Source organism: Cetorhinus maximus, chromosome 6 (assembly GCF_964194155.1).
Source record: "Cetorhinus maximus chromosome 6, sCetMax3.hap1.1, whole genome shotgun sequence".
Classification (NCBI taxonomy): domain Eukaryota; kingdom Metazoa; phylum Chordata; class Chondrichthyes; order Lamniformes; family Cetorhinidae; genus Cetorhinus; species Cetorhinus maximus.
This window is the reverse complement of record NC_135884.1, coordinates 74,131,047-74,143,375: the sequence shown is the minus strand read 5'-3', so window position 1 is coordinate 74,143,375 and position 12,329 is coordinate 74,131,047. Positions and strand designations below refer to the sequence as shown.

The 12,329-nt window shown below is 48.4% G+C and overlaps 1 protein-coding gene across 1 annotated transcript in view; it reads right to left on the bottom strand.

Moving 5' to 3' along the window:
* LOC144681834 (aminoacylase-1-like) overlaps positions 1–10,462 on the bottom strand; it is a 47,482-nt gene extending 37,020 nt beyond the window's left edge. The window contains exon 1 of the mRNA XM_078543861.1: positions 10,261–10,462. Coding sequence (XP_078399987.1) covers positions 10,261–10,348 — 88 coding nt within the window. The 5' untranslated portion in view covers positions 10,349–10,462. The remainder of the gene's footprint in view (positions 1–10,260) is intronic.
* Positions 10,463–12,329: the final 1,867 nt, after the last annotated feature.

Genomic DNA, 12,329 nt, shown 5'->3' with positions numbered 1-12,329 from the left:
CGGCTAAGCAGAAGGAGTCATTAAGTAGAGATAACAGACAAATATTCTAATTGTCACGACACAACTCGTCCTGTCCCATTAGAATCAGTGTTGGGGCCTCAACTATTCACTGTATTCATTAATGACTTGGATGATGGGATGGAAAACCCAAATTTGCCAATAACAAAGATAGGTAACATTGTAAGCAGTGTAGATGGAAGCATAAAATTAAAAAGACATGGTAATAGATTATATGAATGGGCAAAACTGTGGAAAATGGACTTCAGTTTAGGTAAATGAGAGTTCATCTGCTTTGGATCCAAACAGATAGGACAGGATATTTTCTTAATGGTGAAAAGCTAGAAACAGTGGAGGTTCAAAGAGATTAGGGGAGTCCAGGTACACAGATCATTAAAATGTCCTGAACATGTACGGAAAATAATCCAAAAGGCTAATGAAATGCTGGCCTTTGTATCTAGAGGACTAGAATACAAGGGGGAAGAATTCATGCTTCAGCTATACAAGGTCCTGGTTGGACTACTAAAATAACAGCAAAATACTGTGGGTGCTGGAGATCTGAAATAAAAACAGAAAATGCTGGAAAAACTCAGATCTGGCAGCATCTGTGGAGAGAGACAGGGTTAACATTTCGAGTTCAATGTGACTCTTTGTCAGTACTGGCTAGACCACACCTGGAGTTACTGTGAACAGTTCTGAGCACCACACCTTAAGAAGGATATACTGACCTTGGAGGTAATGCAGTGTTTACCAGAATCATACCTGTGAAATTTGCAAGATATTAAGGGGAACCGATACAGTAGTGTTGTAGGGTGGCTGAATTGTGCTATTAGTGATAGAGCTGATCTGCAGGCACTTCTTGGGTGGAAACATTAAGTTTATTTACAATATACACAGTAGCAACTACACGTGTGCTTTCAACTCCAACTCTATCTCTACACTGAATGCTGAGGTGACCCGTGCTACTCTCCCATTGGTGACTACAGATTATGTGAGCTTCCTTAACAAGTACTTTTCTTAAAAGGTACACTTCACACTAAATAAAATCATAATTACTACATTCCTCCCCTTTTAACTCGGCTATACATATATTTACAAATACATATTTTTCAAGATAACATAACGTTTACACTGGGTAAGGAATTTACAAGTTAAGTCTTTCAGGTGGTTTCCTAGTACGTGTGGAACGTCCCAGCTCCACAACTTCAGATTCTTTGTCAGGAATCTCCTTTTCTGGAGTTGCCTGAACACCAGGTGCTTTGCTGGGCACTTACAGTTCTGTATCCTCAACTCTTACAGGAACATCAGACATGTCAGTCCTGGGTTGAGTATCCTCAACAGGAAACACAGACCCACATGATCACTGGTGGAACCATATCTTGGTGATTTGTCTCTCTCTTCCTGAAATGGTCCACATTTTTACAGATGATCCGGCGTTCCACCTTCGTGTGGTAAGAAAGATCCAGTCACCCGGTAACCGCTTTGGTCCTTCCCCGAAGTTCTTCACATATACCGGCTCTCCCACTGTAAATTTCCTCTCGCGCCTATGCCAATCGTCTCTAGTTTTCTGGCTTCCCTGACTCCTTTCCACCTTCCCCTCTAAATTCAGCATTATTAAGTTCAATCTCGTCCTGAGACAGCGTTTCAACAATAACTCCACAGGTGTGACACCTGTTGTGTGAGGGGTAGTCCTGTAATGAAAAAGTAAGCGTGCTAGCTTGGTTAACAAGGAATCGCCAGTTAGCTTTCTCATGACTGCCTTGAACATTTGAAATGCCCTTTCAGCCAGTCCATTTGAGGAAGGGTGGTACGGCGCAGTTTTCACATGAATGATACTGTTGAGGCTGAAAAACTATTGAAACTCAGCACACATAAATGCCGTGCCTTTATCAGAAACGACTACTTCTGGTAGTCCATGAATGGCAAAACTCTAACGTGGTTTCTCAATTGCTGCGGTCGACATTGGTGACTTCATCTCATACACGTCCAACCAATTTGAATGGGCATCGACAATGAGCAGAAACATTGTTCCCAGGAAAGGTCCAACATAGTCAATGCGCAACCACACCCAGCGTCTACCTGGCCACTCCCATGGGTGTAATGGAGCTGTCACTGGCAACTTTTGCACTTGCTGACATTGCACACAGTGCTTTACTAAACTCTCTATTTCACCATCCATCCCAGGCCACCATAGATAGTTGCATGCTATGGTCTTCAGTCGTGAAATTCCTGGATGCGCCTTGTGTATAGTTCAATCAAAAGTGGCTCCCTTCCCTTTGGAGGAACTATCAGTCGTGCTCCCCACAATAAGATGCCATCCTGGCTGGTTATTTCATGTCTTATTTAGAAGTACAATTTCATTTAATCAGATACGGGCTCCTGTGACCAACCTTGTAGCACTTGTTCTCGTATTTGAGATAGGACTGGGTCCCGACTTGTCCAGTCTCTGATCTGTCGAGCACATAACAGTGGGGAATCTAAGAAATTTAACAGTAAACTAAGTTTCTGTGGAACTGGAAAGTGCTCATCATTGTCTTGTAAAGGCAAATGGCTAAAGACATTGGTGTTTGCGATTTGATTACCAGGCCTACATATGAAAATGTATTCATACGCTGCCAGGATTAAAGTCCATCGTTGTATTCTTGCTGAGGCTATGGGTGGTATAGCCTTGTCCTCACTAAACAATCCTAACAATGGTTTGTGGTGTGAAACGATTGTAAAATGGCGGCCGTATACATACTGGTGAAATTTCTTGACACCAAAGATGATGGACAAGCCGCCTTTTTCCATCTGCGAATATCCCTTTCCGCTGTGGTGAGAGTTCTTGATACGTAACCTATTGGCCATTCTGTGCCGTCGTCCATCCGGTGAGAGAGCACTGTCCCCACTCCGTAGGGGGATGCATCACCAATTCTTTCATCTGGTCATAATGTACTAATAGATTGGACGAGTGCAACAACTGTTTCATCTTTATGAAAGCTTCTTTCTGGGGCACCTCCCAAGACCAACATTGGTTCTTTTTGAGTAGAGAATGAAGGGGGACCAGCACTGTAGACAAATTAGTTAAAAATCGCCCATAATATCTGATCATTCCTAGGAATGATTTGAGCTCTGAGGCGTTCTTTGGCGCAGGTGCCTCTCTTATGGCTCTCACTTTCTCCTCATCTGGGTGGAGGTCCTGTGACCCAAATAGATTACCTCCCTCGCTAGGAACGTGCACTTATCTTTTTGTATTAAACGCACTCCAGCTTGCAAGAAACGTTTTAAAACTTCTCCTAAGTTTGCCAAATGCTCTTTTTCAGTGAATCCAGTCACCAATACATTGTCTAACTAGACTACAACCTGGGTCAGTCCCTGCAGTAAGCTTTCCATTGTTCTCTGAAACATGGCACAAACGGAGGAGATACCAAAATGCAATTGTGTATATTGGTACAACACTTTGTGGGCATTAATTGTGACAAATTCCCAGGAGGAATTATCCAACTCTAGTTGTTGATGAACATGACTCATGTCAACCTTTGTGTACATTGTCCCTCCTGCCAGCTTGGTATACAGGTCTTCGATTTTTGGAATGGGGTGCTTGTCAGTGTTCACTGGCAGGAAGATATAATAATTCTCAATGTTATTGGAATTTATCATAAAATACTAGTATCTGTGTCTTTGTGTGTCTGTGTGTGTGAGACTTAATTGGATTAAAGGCAGCTGGTCTGAAGGCTTTGATGTAAATATGGTAAACATGGGGGAGGTTTAGAAAGTAAGGTGAAAAGGGACATTTGCATTGTTAAATAAACCAGACCAGATTGTTTTTAATGGAGGGATGAATGTGTCACCTAGCCAGGCGAAGTTTAGAAACGTGTGTTTATTTTTCCCAAAGATTACTGGTAAAACTTAAGTGTTTTGAGAGATTTTTGTTATCAGGTCAAGTCCAAAGTCATGGTGAAACAATGGGAATTTGCATTCAAAGGGGAAAATATGTATAAAGGAGCGAAGGCTGTGTGTAAGGGTAGGCATTTTAAGGTCTAACAAGTGAAAAGCCTTCAGCATCTATGCCTCAAGCTGCTGTTTTCACAGAACTGAAGTTAAGAAAGCTCACTTTGAACTTGACCGGTTCAGGGTATTGTGTGTCACCTTGCCTGGGTCTTTTAAAATCTGTGTGTTTTACTGTTGCCTTAACGAAAGTATAACTGGGAGTCAGATTAAGAAGGGGATGTAGAAGCTATCATAGTAGTAATTTGTACGTGTGCTTAAAATCATTTCTATTAATAAATGTTTAATCTAATTTTGTAAAAACATATGAGACTTGTTGGTCTTATTACTGTCACGACTCACTGGGGATAGTGCACTGTAATATCAAGCCCCCACTGCTCCCTGAGCCAAGACAAATGTGAAAAGCTTGATTAGACCACCAGATTGCCCCAATTCTACCTGTTTAATTTAGGTTAACAGAATACGAGCATCTGGTTTGTAAACTTAATAAATAAATAACTGTTTATTAACCAAATCATCCTTAACCAGTGGCAAAAGAAAGAAATGTGAACTGCTAACTTTTAACTCTGCAACTTAAACTCTACCCCTTCTCAACCCCTATACACAAACACACACACATAAGACATACAAAACATGGATTTTAAGGGCGAGATAAAACAGTTCAATGGCACCAATCCAGAGTACAGGATTGGATGAGTTGATTTTGACTGACGTCTTCCCAAATTTCTTGCAGCTGGTTGTTGATGACACGAGGCAGTCTCCCAGCCTTTCAGTCTGTGGTTCAATGGTTGAAAACTTGCTTTTCAATGTCTCTGCTGGTGATTTTCCCCTTTTCGTCTTGACAGAGGTTTCTTCAAAGAGACAGCAGGTTACAGAGATATGAAGATAAAGCCAGCTAGCTAGCCTTGTCAATTTACTAGAATCTTACACACACAGGAGAGAGAGATTTTAGGTGTGTTCTCTTTGCAGGCTAGGGTCTCTCTGCTCACAGCTATTACACAAAACCTTGATCACCTGATCAGGAGCCAATTAAACTGTTGTTGATAGGCAGTTCCCCTTTCCAGCACCATGGGTTTTGGGTTCATGTCCCACTCCCGGAAACCAAGAACTGTGATTGTACTCGAAAGAGTTGCAATCTGTGACTGTTGATAACTCGAAAGAGTTTCCAGCACCATTTTGTCCAACTTGGCACACACTGTTTCAGGAGATAGCAACATTGTATATTCCGTTCCGGTGCACATGTCTATCAACTGCAGTCATGGTAGGTTTTAAAACCACAGTCCAATTTTAAAGTCACAGTCCAAGAAAATAAAAAGATATGTTCTTTACAACAGTCCAAGAAAATAAAAATATATGTTCCTTCCATTATTACTGAATTCAAGGCACGTATCTCGAAATTTATACAAATTGCAAAACAAGTTGTGGCAGTTGTTTCAAGTTTCCCTTTGGGATTTGAAGAACTCAGCATTTACCATCGGTTGAGCCATAACACACTAAATAAAACCATAATTCCTACAGGTAGATTGGAAGAAACTACTTCTGGTGGTTAGGGAGTCTAGGACTTGCGGGGCAGAATCTAAAATGAGCGCCAGACCTTTCAGGTGTGAAATTAGGAAACACTTCTTCACACAAAGGGTGGTAGAAGTTGGAACTCTCTTCCACAAACAACAATTGATGCTAGATCAGTTGTTAATTTTGTTGCTAGAGTTTTGTTAGGCAAAGATATTAAAGAGATGTGGGGCAAAGGTGCGTATATGGAGTTAGGATCAGCCATGATCCCACTGAATAGCAGAGCAGACTTGAGGGGCTAAACTGTCTCCTCCTGTTCCTACAGCTGCCACACAGATGTGGCAGAGGACACTGAGCAACAGAGAACTGCAACCACGGCATGAGGTACCATTTCAAAAAGGGGAAAGGGGCAAACAACAAGAAAAGCAGCGCATCTCTCAGCATTGCAAGTAACTCATTCCCCTTAACCATATTAATGGACTTGGAGTTTGCTAACAGAAAAAAAAAAGGTGCAAAACAGCAAATCTTCAATGCCAGGCTCCTTGGTTCCGACACTTGCAAAACTGCAGGAGCCAATGATTAACTGGCTCTGGCGCTGATGACTGCATTTCCCACAGTTTACAGATATAGAAAGAGGGCAGTGATTTTACAGCTAATTACTGGCATGGTGCCAGCATCCTGACTATTATGTATTGTGTTATATTATATATTGTCTCTAAAGGGGGGAATCCAGAGCAATGGTTATAACCTGAAAGTTAGAGCTAGACCATGAAATCAGGAAGCATTTCTTTGTACAATGGGCAGTGGAAATATGAAACTCTTCTCCCATTCATCACAACCAGTAGCCCCGCCACCTTGCCCAAAAAGCTGCTGGTTGGGGGATCAATTGAAAATTTAAAGTGTGAAATTGATAGGTTTTTGTTAGGTAAGTGTCTGGGTGGTAACAGAACCAAGTAGACAGAGTTAAGGTACAGATCAGACATGGTCTAACTGAACTGGCTTGATGGCTGAATGGCTCACTTCTGTTGCTATGCCCCAAGTTCAGCCTTGCGGCTACCTGCCCTTGCAGAGATCCTGTAGCCAAAGAATTCAGAATCGCCAGGGTTCACTGTACCTTTGCTTGCTTCCTAGTTATTACAGGAGCTGGAAATACGAAAATCTTTGAAATTAGTTTGGGCTCCAAACTGAGTGAGCGGTTTTAACTACAATTACATGAATTATATAAGCACTGGCCAATTAACAATGTCCAGTTGTTATTGAACTCTCAATCCTTCAGAAGTTACATACTGATTAGAATTAGAATTGTAGAAATTACAGCACAGAGACCAATCTGTTCAGAGCTCTAACGGGCCTGTGGCAGTTCGCTGAAAAAGCTTCATCCCATATCCCTGCTTTTATCTGTAACCCTGAAGGTTCCTCACCTTCGAGCATTTGTCCAACTCCATTTTACATTACTTATGCAATCAGCTCCCACCACTTTTCCAAGTCATGGGTACCATGTCCCGACAACCCTCTAAATGGAAAAAATTCCTCCTCATCTCTCGTGGGGATCAAGTGTATAAAGTCTATCATCTCTTGATCCAATGCCAACGTTTCCATAAAGTTTGTGGGAGCATCTGCTTCTGTCTGTTACACTCTCTCTCCCAGTGTCCAAACCTGCTCCCGTGTCATTCACTCTCTCCCAGTTTCCTGACCCTCTCCCTTGTCATTCACTCTCTCCCAGTTTCCTGACCCTCTCCCGTGTCATTCACTCTCTCCCAGTGTCCAAACCCTGTCCCATGTCACTCACTCTCTACCAGTTTCCTGACCCTCTCCCATGTTATTCACTCTCTCCCTGTTTCCTGGCCCTCTCCTGTGTCATTCACTCTCTCCCAGTGTCCAAACCCTCTCCCGTGTTTTTCACTCTCTCCCAGTGTCCAAACTCTCTCCCTAGTCATTCACTCTCTCCCAGTTTCCTGACCCTCTCCTGTGTTATTCACTCTCTCCCAGTGTCCAAACCTTCTCCCTGTGTCCAAACCCTCTCCCTTGTCATTCATTCTCCCCCAATGTCTGAATCCTCCCTTGTTACTTACGCTCCCAGAGTCCTGACCCTCTCCCTTGTTATCCACACTCTCTCCCTGTGTCCTAACCCTCTCCCTTGTTATTCTAAGGGAATTGGGGGTGGGGATGATTGAATAACAAGGGAGAGGGCCAGGACACTGTGAGGGAGTGAAAACAGACAAATGCTCCCACAAACGGATGTTGGGATGGGATCCCCTATCGGTGAGATGGCTGATATCACAGAATCACATAACTTTAACAATGCCAAAGGAGGCCATTTGGCCCATCGTGACTGGGATGGGGATCCCCTATCAGTACATGGACAGCAATGCACCCCAAGGCTCACTTGCCTTTCTTCCCAGGTCACAGGAGCCTTAGTCTCTGAGGCTGATTTTCCATGATTCCCTTCTCTCTGCTATTCTGCTGTAATTGTTTACATCACTGCTTGACTCATTTATTCTCTCTCTTCTTGTCCATTTATCACCCCCTCCTGTCTTGCCCTCTTTTCCTACCTTCCTCTTTTACTCTCCCCCAATCCCTCTGTGCCTTGCTGATAAAAGTTAAATCTCCAACAGTTTTGGGATTATACCCACCACATGGATGTCCCAAAGCTCCCAGTTCATCGACCTGAAGCATTTAACTCTTTTTCTCTCACGGAATGCTGCATGACCTGCTGGTATTCCCAGCATTTTCTGTTGTTAATCTGAATAGTTGTTCCAATCGAGAGCAACAGACAAGTGACAACCAATACTACCTGTCTATATCTTTTTAGCTTACACGTAGAAATGGTTAATAATCTGAGAAAGAATCCATTTTATCTTTCTTTAAAACATTTTCAGGCCGTGGCTGGCATTTATGGCCCATTCCTAGTTACCCAGATGGTGGTGGGATGTCTTCTACACAACTGAGTAGCTTGTCCATCAACTTCAGAGGGCAGTTTGGAGTCAACCATGTTGGTGTGGGACTACAGTCAGATACAGGCCAGGCCGGGTAAGGACAGGAGGATTTCTCCCCTGAAGGGCATTAATGAACCTAGTTAGGTTTTTATGACAAGCCAACAGCTCCATGGTCTCTTTACCGACACCAACCCCAGGTTTTAAATCTGAATTTAAAAAATCTCAAACTGGTGGGATTTGAACACACATTCTCTAAATTATTAGTCCACTGACATAACCACTACACTCCACAGACGTAGCTTATGGTCTTACATGGTTCGACAGAGTAGATGCAGGAAGGATGTTCCACTGGTTGGGGAGTCTAGAACCAGGGACCACACTCTCTGAATAGGCCATTTATAACTGAGATGAGGAAGAATTTCTTCACTCAGAGGGTGGTGAATCTTTGGAATTCTCTAATCCAGAGGGCTGTGGAAGTTCAGTTATTGAGTACATTTCCTATGCTCCTAGTAGGTGCATATACTGATCTGTGTCTTGCTATATTACATTACCTATCAGGTTCAAGGAAAGTGGGGGGAAGAATTTGCATTTTTATTGTGTTTTTCACATCCTCAGCTACACAAAGGCACTTTGCAGGCAAATGGAACAGATGATTTACAGAATCATCCAACAGTTACAGCACAGGAGCCCATTCAGCCCATCGTGTGTGCTAGTTCTCTGCTGGAGAAACACCTTGTCCAATTCCCCCGCCTTTTTCCTGCAGCCCTTCAATTTATTTCTCTTCAGATAATAATCCAACTCTCTTTTGAAAACCATGATTGGTCCTGTTGCCACCACACTTTCAGGCAGTGCATACCAGATCCTAACCACTTGCTGCATGAAAAAGCTCTTCCTCATGGTGCCTCTGGCTTTTTTACTGATTACCTTAAATCACTGTCCTCTGGTTCTCGAACCTTCTGCCAATGGGAATAGTTTCTCCCTATCTACTCTGACCAGACCAGTCATGATTTTGAAAGCCTCTATCAAATCTCCTCTCAACCTTCTCTTCTCTAAGGAGAGCAACCCTGAGATAAACAAATCTATACTGTTTTTGATGAAACTCTATTTTTTTTTCTCTCACAGGTGCTGTGAAACACTAGCTGAGGATTTCCAACATTTTCTCATATTTGATGGTGTTGGGCCAGGGTTAAATATTGGCCGGAATAGAACTCCCCAACTCTTCTTCAAAGAGTCCCACAGGATCTTGCATGACCAGTTGTCAAGGCAGATGGGGTCTCAGCCTAACATCTCAAGCATGTACATTCAGTACTGTCAGTCTGGGCTCTGGGATCTAGAGGACAGAATGCTACTACTGAGGTCGGGACTGATCAGGTGAAAGACTCTGTTTGCTCTGAGGGTCCTACAAGAAAGAAACCCCTTGGACAGATGCTAACGTGAATAGGCAGAAAGCCCTCACTAAATTCCCCACCAACCTGCAAGCTCACTCCTGGTAGATGGCTGGTGTTGAAAAATATCACATATTTTGGCCACTGTTGCAGAGTGAAAGGCTGTTGACTCTGACCTGCCTGTGCTCTCTACATATCCTGGGACTGTGTGGAACTAGCACTGGGCGCTAACAATAGAAGATTTCTTTATCCAACTCTAAATTCTCCTCGCCTTGAGCAACAGAAACAAAGCCAGCAATAAAAAGAGAAACATTTGGATCTAAGCTGGTGTGTGAGAGTAGCCACAAGATGAAGATACATAACGCAGGAGGTGCCTGAGTCTGTGATAATCAGCGCATTGTACAGAGGCCCAGTCTGCACCACTCACAGCAGCACAGCCACCTTACCATAGTCTGGCTGAGGGTGAACGGTTCTGATTCGCAGGTACTCCCGGAACAAGCGGACACTCGGTTCTTCTTCTTGCTGTCCACCCATCCTGTACAGCGGCTGTGCCGGGGCCTCACTCTGTGTGAGAGACAACACCTTCAGACAGGAGCGCCGCCGCCGCCATCACAGCCGCAAACAGACAGCAGCAAAGCCCGCCCCCTCACTCTCGCCCCGCCTCCTCACTCTCTCCCCCACCCCCTCACTCTCGCCCCGCCTCCTCACTCTCTCCCCCACCCCCTCACTCTCGCCCCGCCCCCTCACTCTCTCCCCCGCCCCGCCTCCTCACTCTCGCCCCGAATCCTCACTCTCCCCCCCGCCCTGCCCCCTCTCCCTCCCCCCACCCCCACTCCATCCCGCCCCGCCTCCTCACTCTCGCCCCGCCCCGCCCCCCCCGCCCCCTCTCCCCCGCCCCGCCCCCTCTCCCTCCACCCACCCCCACTCCATCCCGCCCCGCCTCCTCACTCTCGCCCCGCCCCGCCCCCCCCGCCCCCTCTCCCCCGCCCCGCCCCCTCTCCCTCCCCCCACCCCCATTCCATCCCGCCCCGCCTCCTCACTCTCGCCCCGCCCCCTCTCCCCCGCCCCGCCCCCTCTCCCCCGCCCCGCCCCCTCTCCCCCACCCCGCCTCCTCACTCTCGCCCCGAATCCTCACTCTCCCCCCCGCCCTGCCCCCTCTCCCTCCCCTCACCCCCTCTCCCTCCCCCCACCCCCACTCCATCCCGCCCCGCCTCCTCACTCTCGCCCCGCCCCGCCCCCCCGCCCCCTCTCCCCCGCCCCGCCCCCTCTCCCCCACCCCGCCCCCTCTCCCTCCCGCCCCGCGTCCTCACTCTCGCCCCGCCCCTCACTCTCGCCCCGAATCCTCACTCTCGTCCCGAACCCTCACTCTCCCCCCCGCCCCGCCCCCTCACTCTCCCCCCCGCCTCCTCACTCTCACCCCGCCCCCTCACTCTCCCCCCTGCCCCGCCCCCTCACTCTCCCCCCGCCCCCTCACTCTCCCCCCGCTCCCTCACTCTCCCCCCCGCCCCCTCACTCTAGCCCCGCCCCGAATCCTCACTCTCCCCCCGCCCCGCCCCCTCACACTCCCCCGCCCAGCCCCACCCCGCCCCCTCACTCTCCCCCCGCCCCGCCCCTCACTCTCACCCCTCCCCACCCCGCATCCTCACTCTCCCCACCCCGCCCCCTCACTCTCCCTGCCCCTTCACTCTCCCCACCCCACCCCGCCCCCTCACTCTCCCCCGCCCCGCCCCCTCACTCTCGACCCTCCCCGCCCCGCATCCTCACTCTCCCCCCGCCCCCTCACTCTCGCCCTGCCCCCTCACTCTCCCCCGCCCCTTCACTCTCCCCCCGCCCACTCACTCTCGCCCCTCCCCGCCCAGCATCCTCACTCTCCCCCCGCCCACTCACTCTCGCCCCTCCCCGCCCCGCATCCTCACTCTCCCCCCGCCCCCTCACTCTCGCCCCGCCCCGCATCCTCACTCTCCCCCCCGCCCCACCCCGCTACCTCACTCTCCCCTGCCCCGCCCCCTCAATCTCCCCCACCCCTCCCCGCCCACTCACTCTCCCCCACCCCTCCCCGCCCCCTCACTCTCGCCCCTCCCCGCCCTGCATCCTCACTCTCCCCCCACCCCGCCCCCTCACTCTCATCCCTCCTCGCCCAGCATCCTCACTCTCCCCCCGCCCCCTCACTCTCGCCCCGCCCCGTCCTGCATCCTCACTCTCCCCCCGCCCCACATCCTCACACTCCCCCCGCCCCGCCCCCTCACTCTCCCCCACCCCTCCCCGCCCCCTCACTCTCCCCTGCCCCGCCCCGCATCCTCACTCTCCCCTGCCCCTACCCGCCCCCTCACTCCCCCCCCGCCCCTCCCCCCTCAGTCTCCCCCGCCCCTCCCGGCCCCCTCACTCTCCCTCCGCCCCGCCCGCCCTGCATCCTTACTCGCCCCCCGCCCCTCCCCGCCCCACATCCTCACTCTCCCCCCGCACCCTCACTCTCCCCCATCCCACCCCGCATCCTCACTCTCCCCCCGCCCCTCAC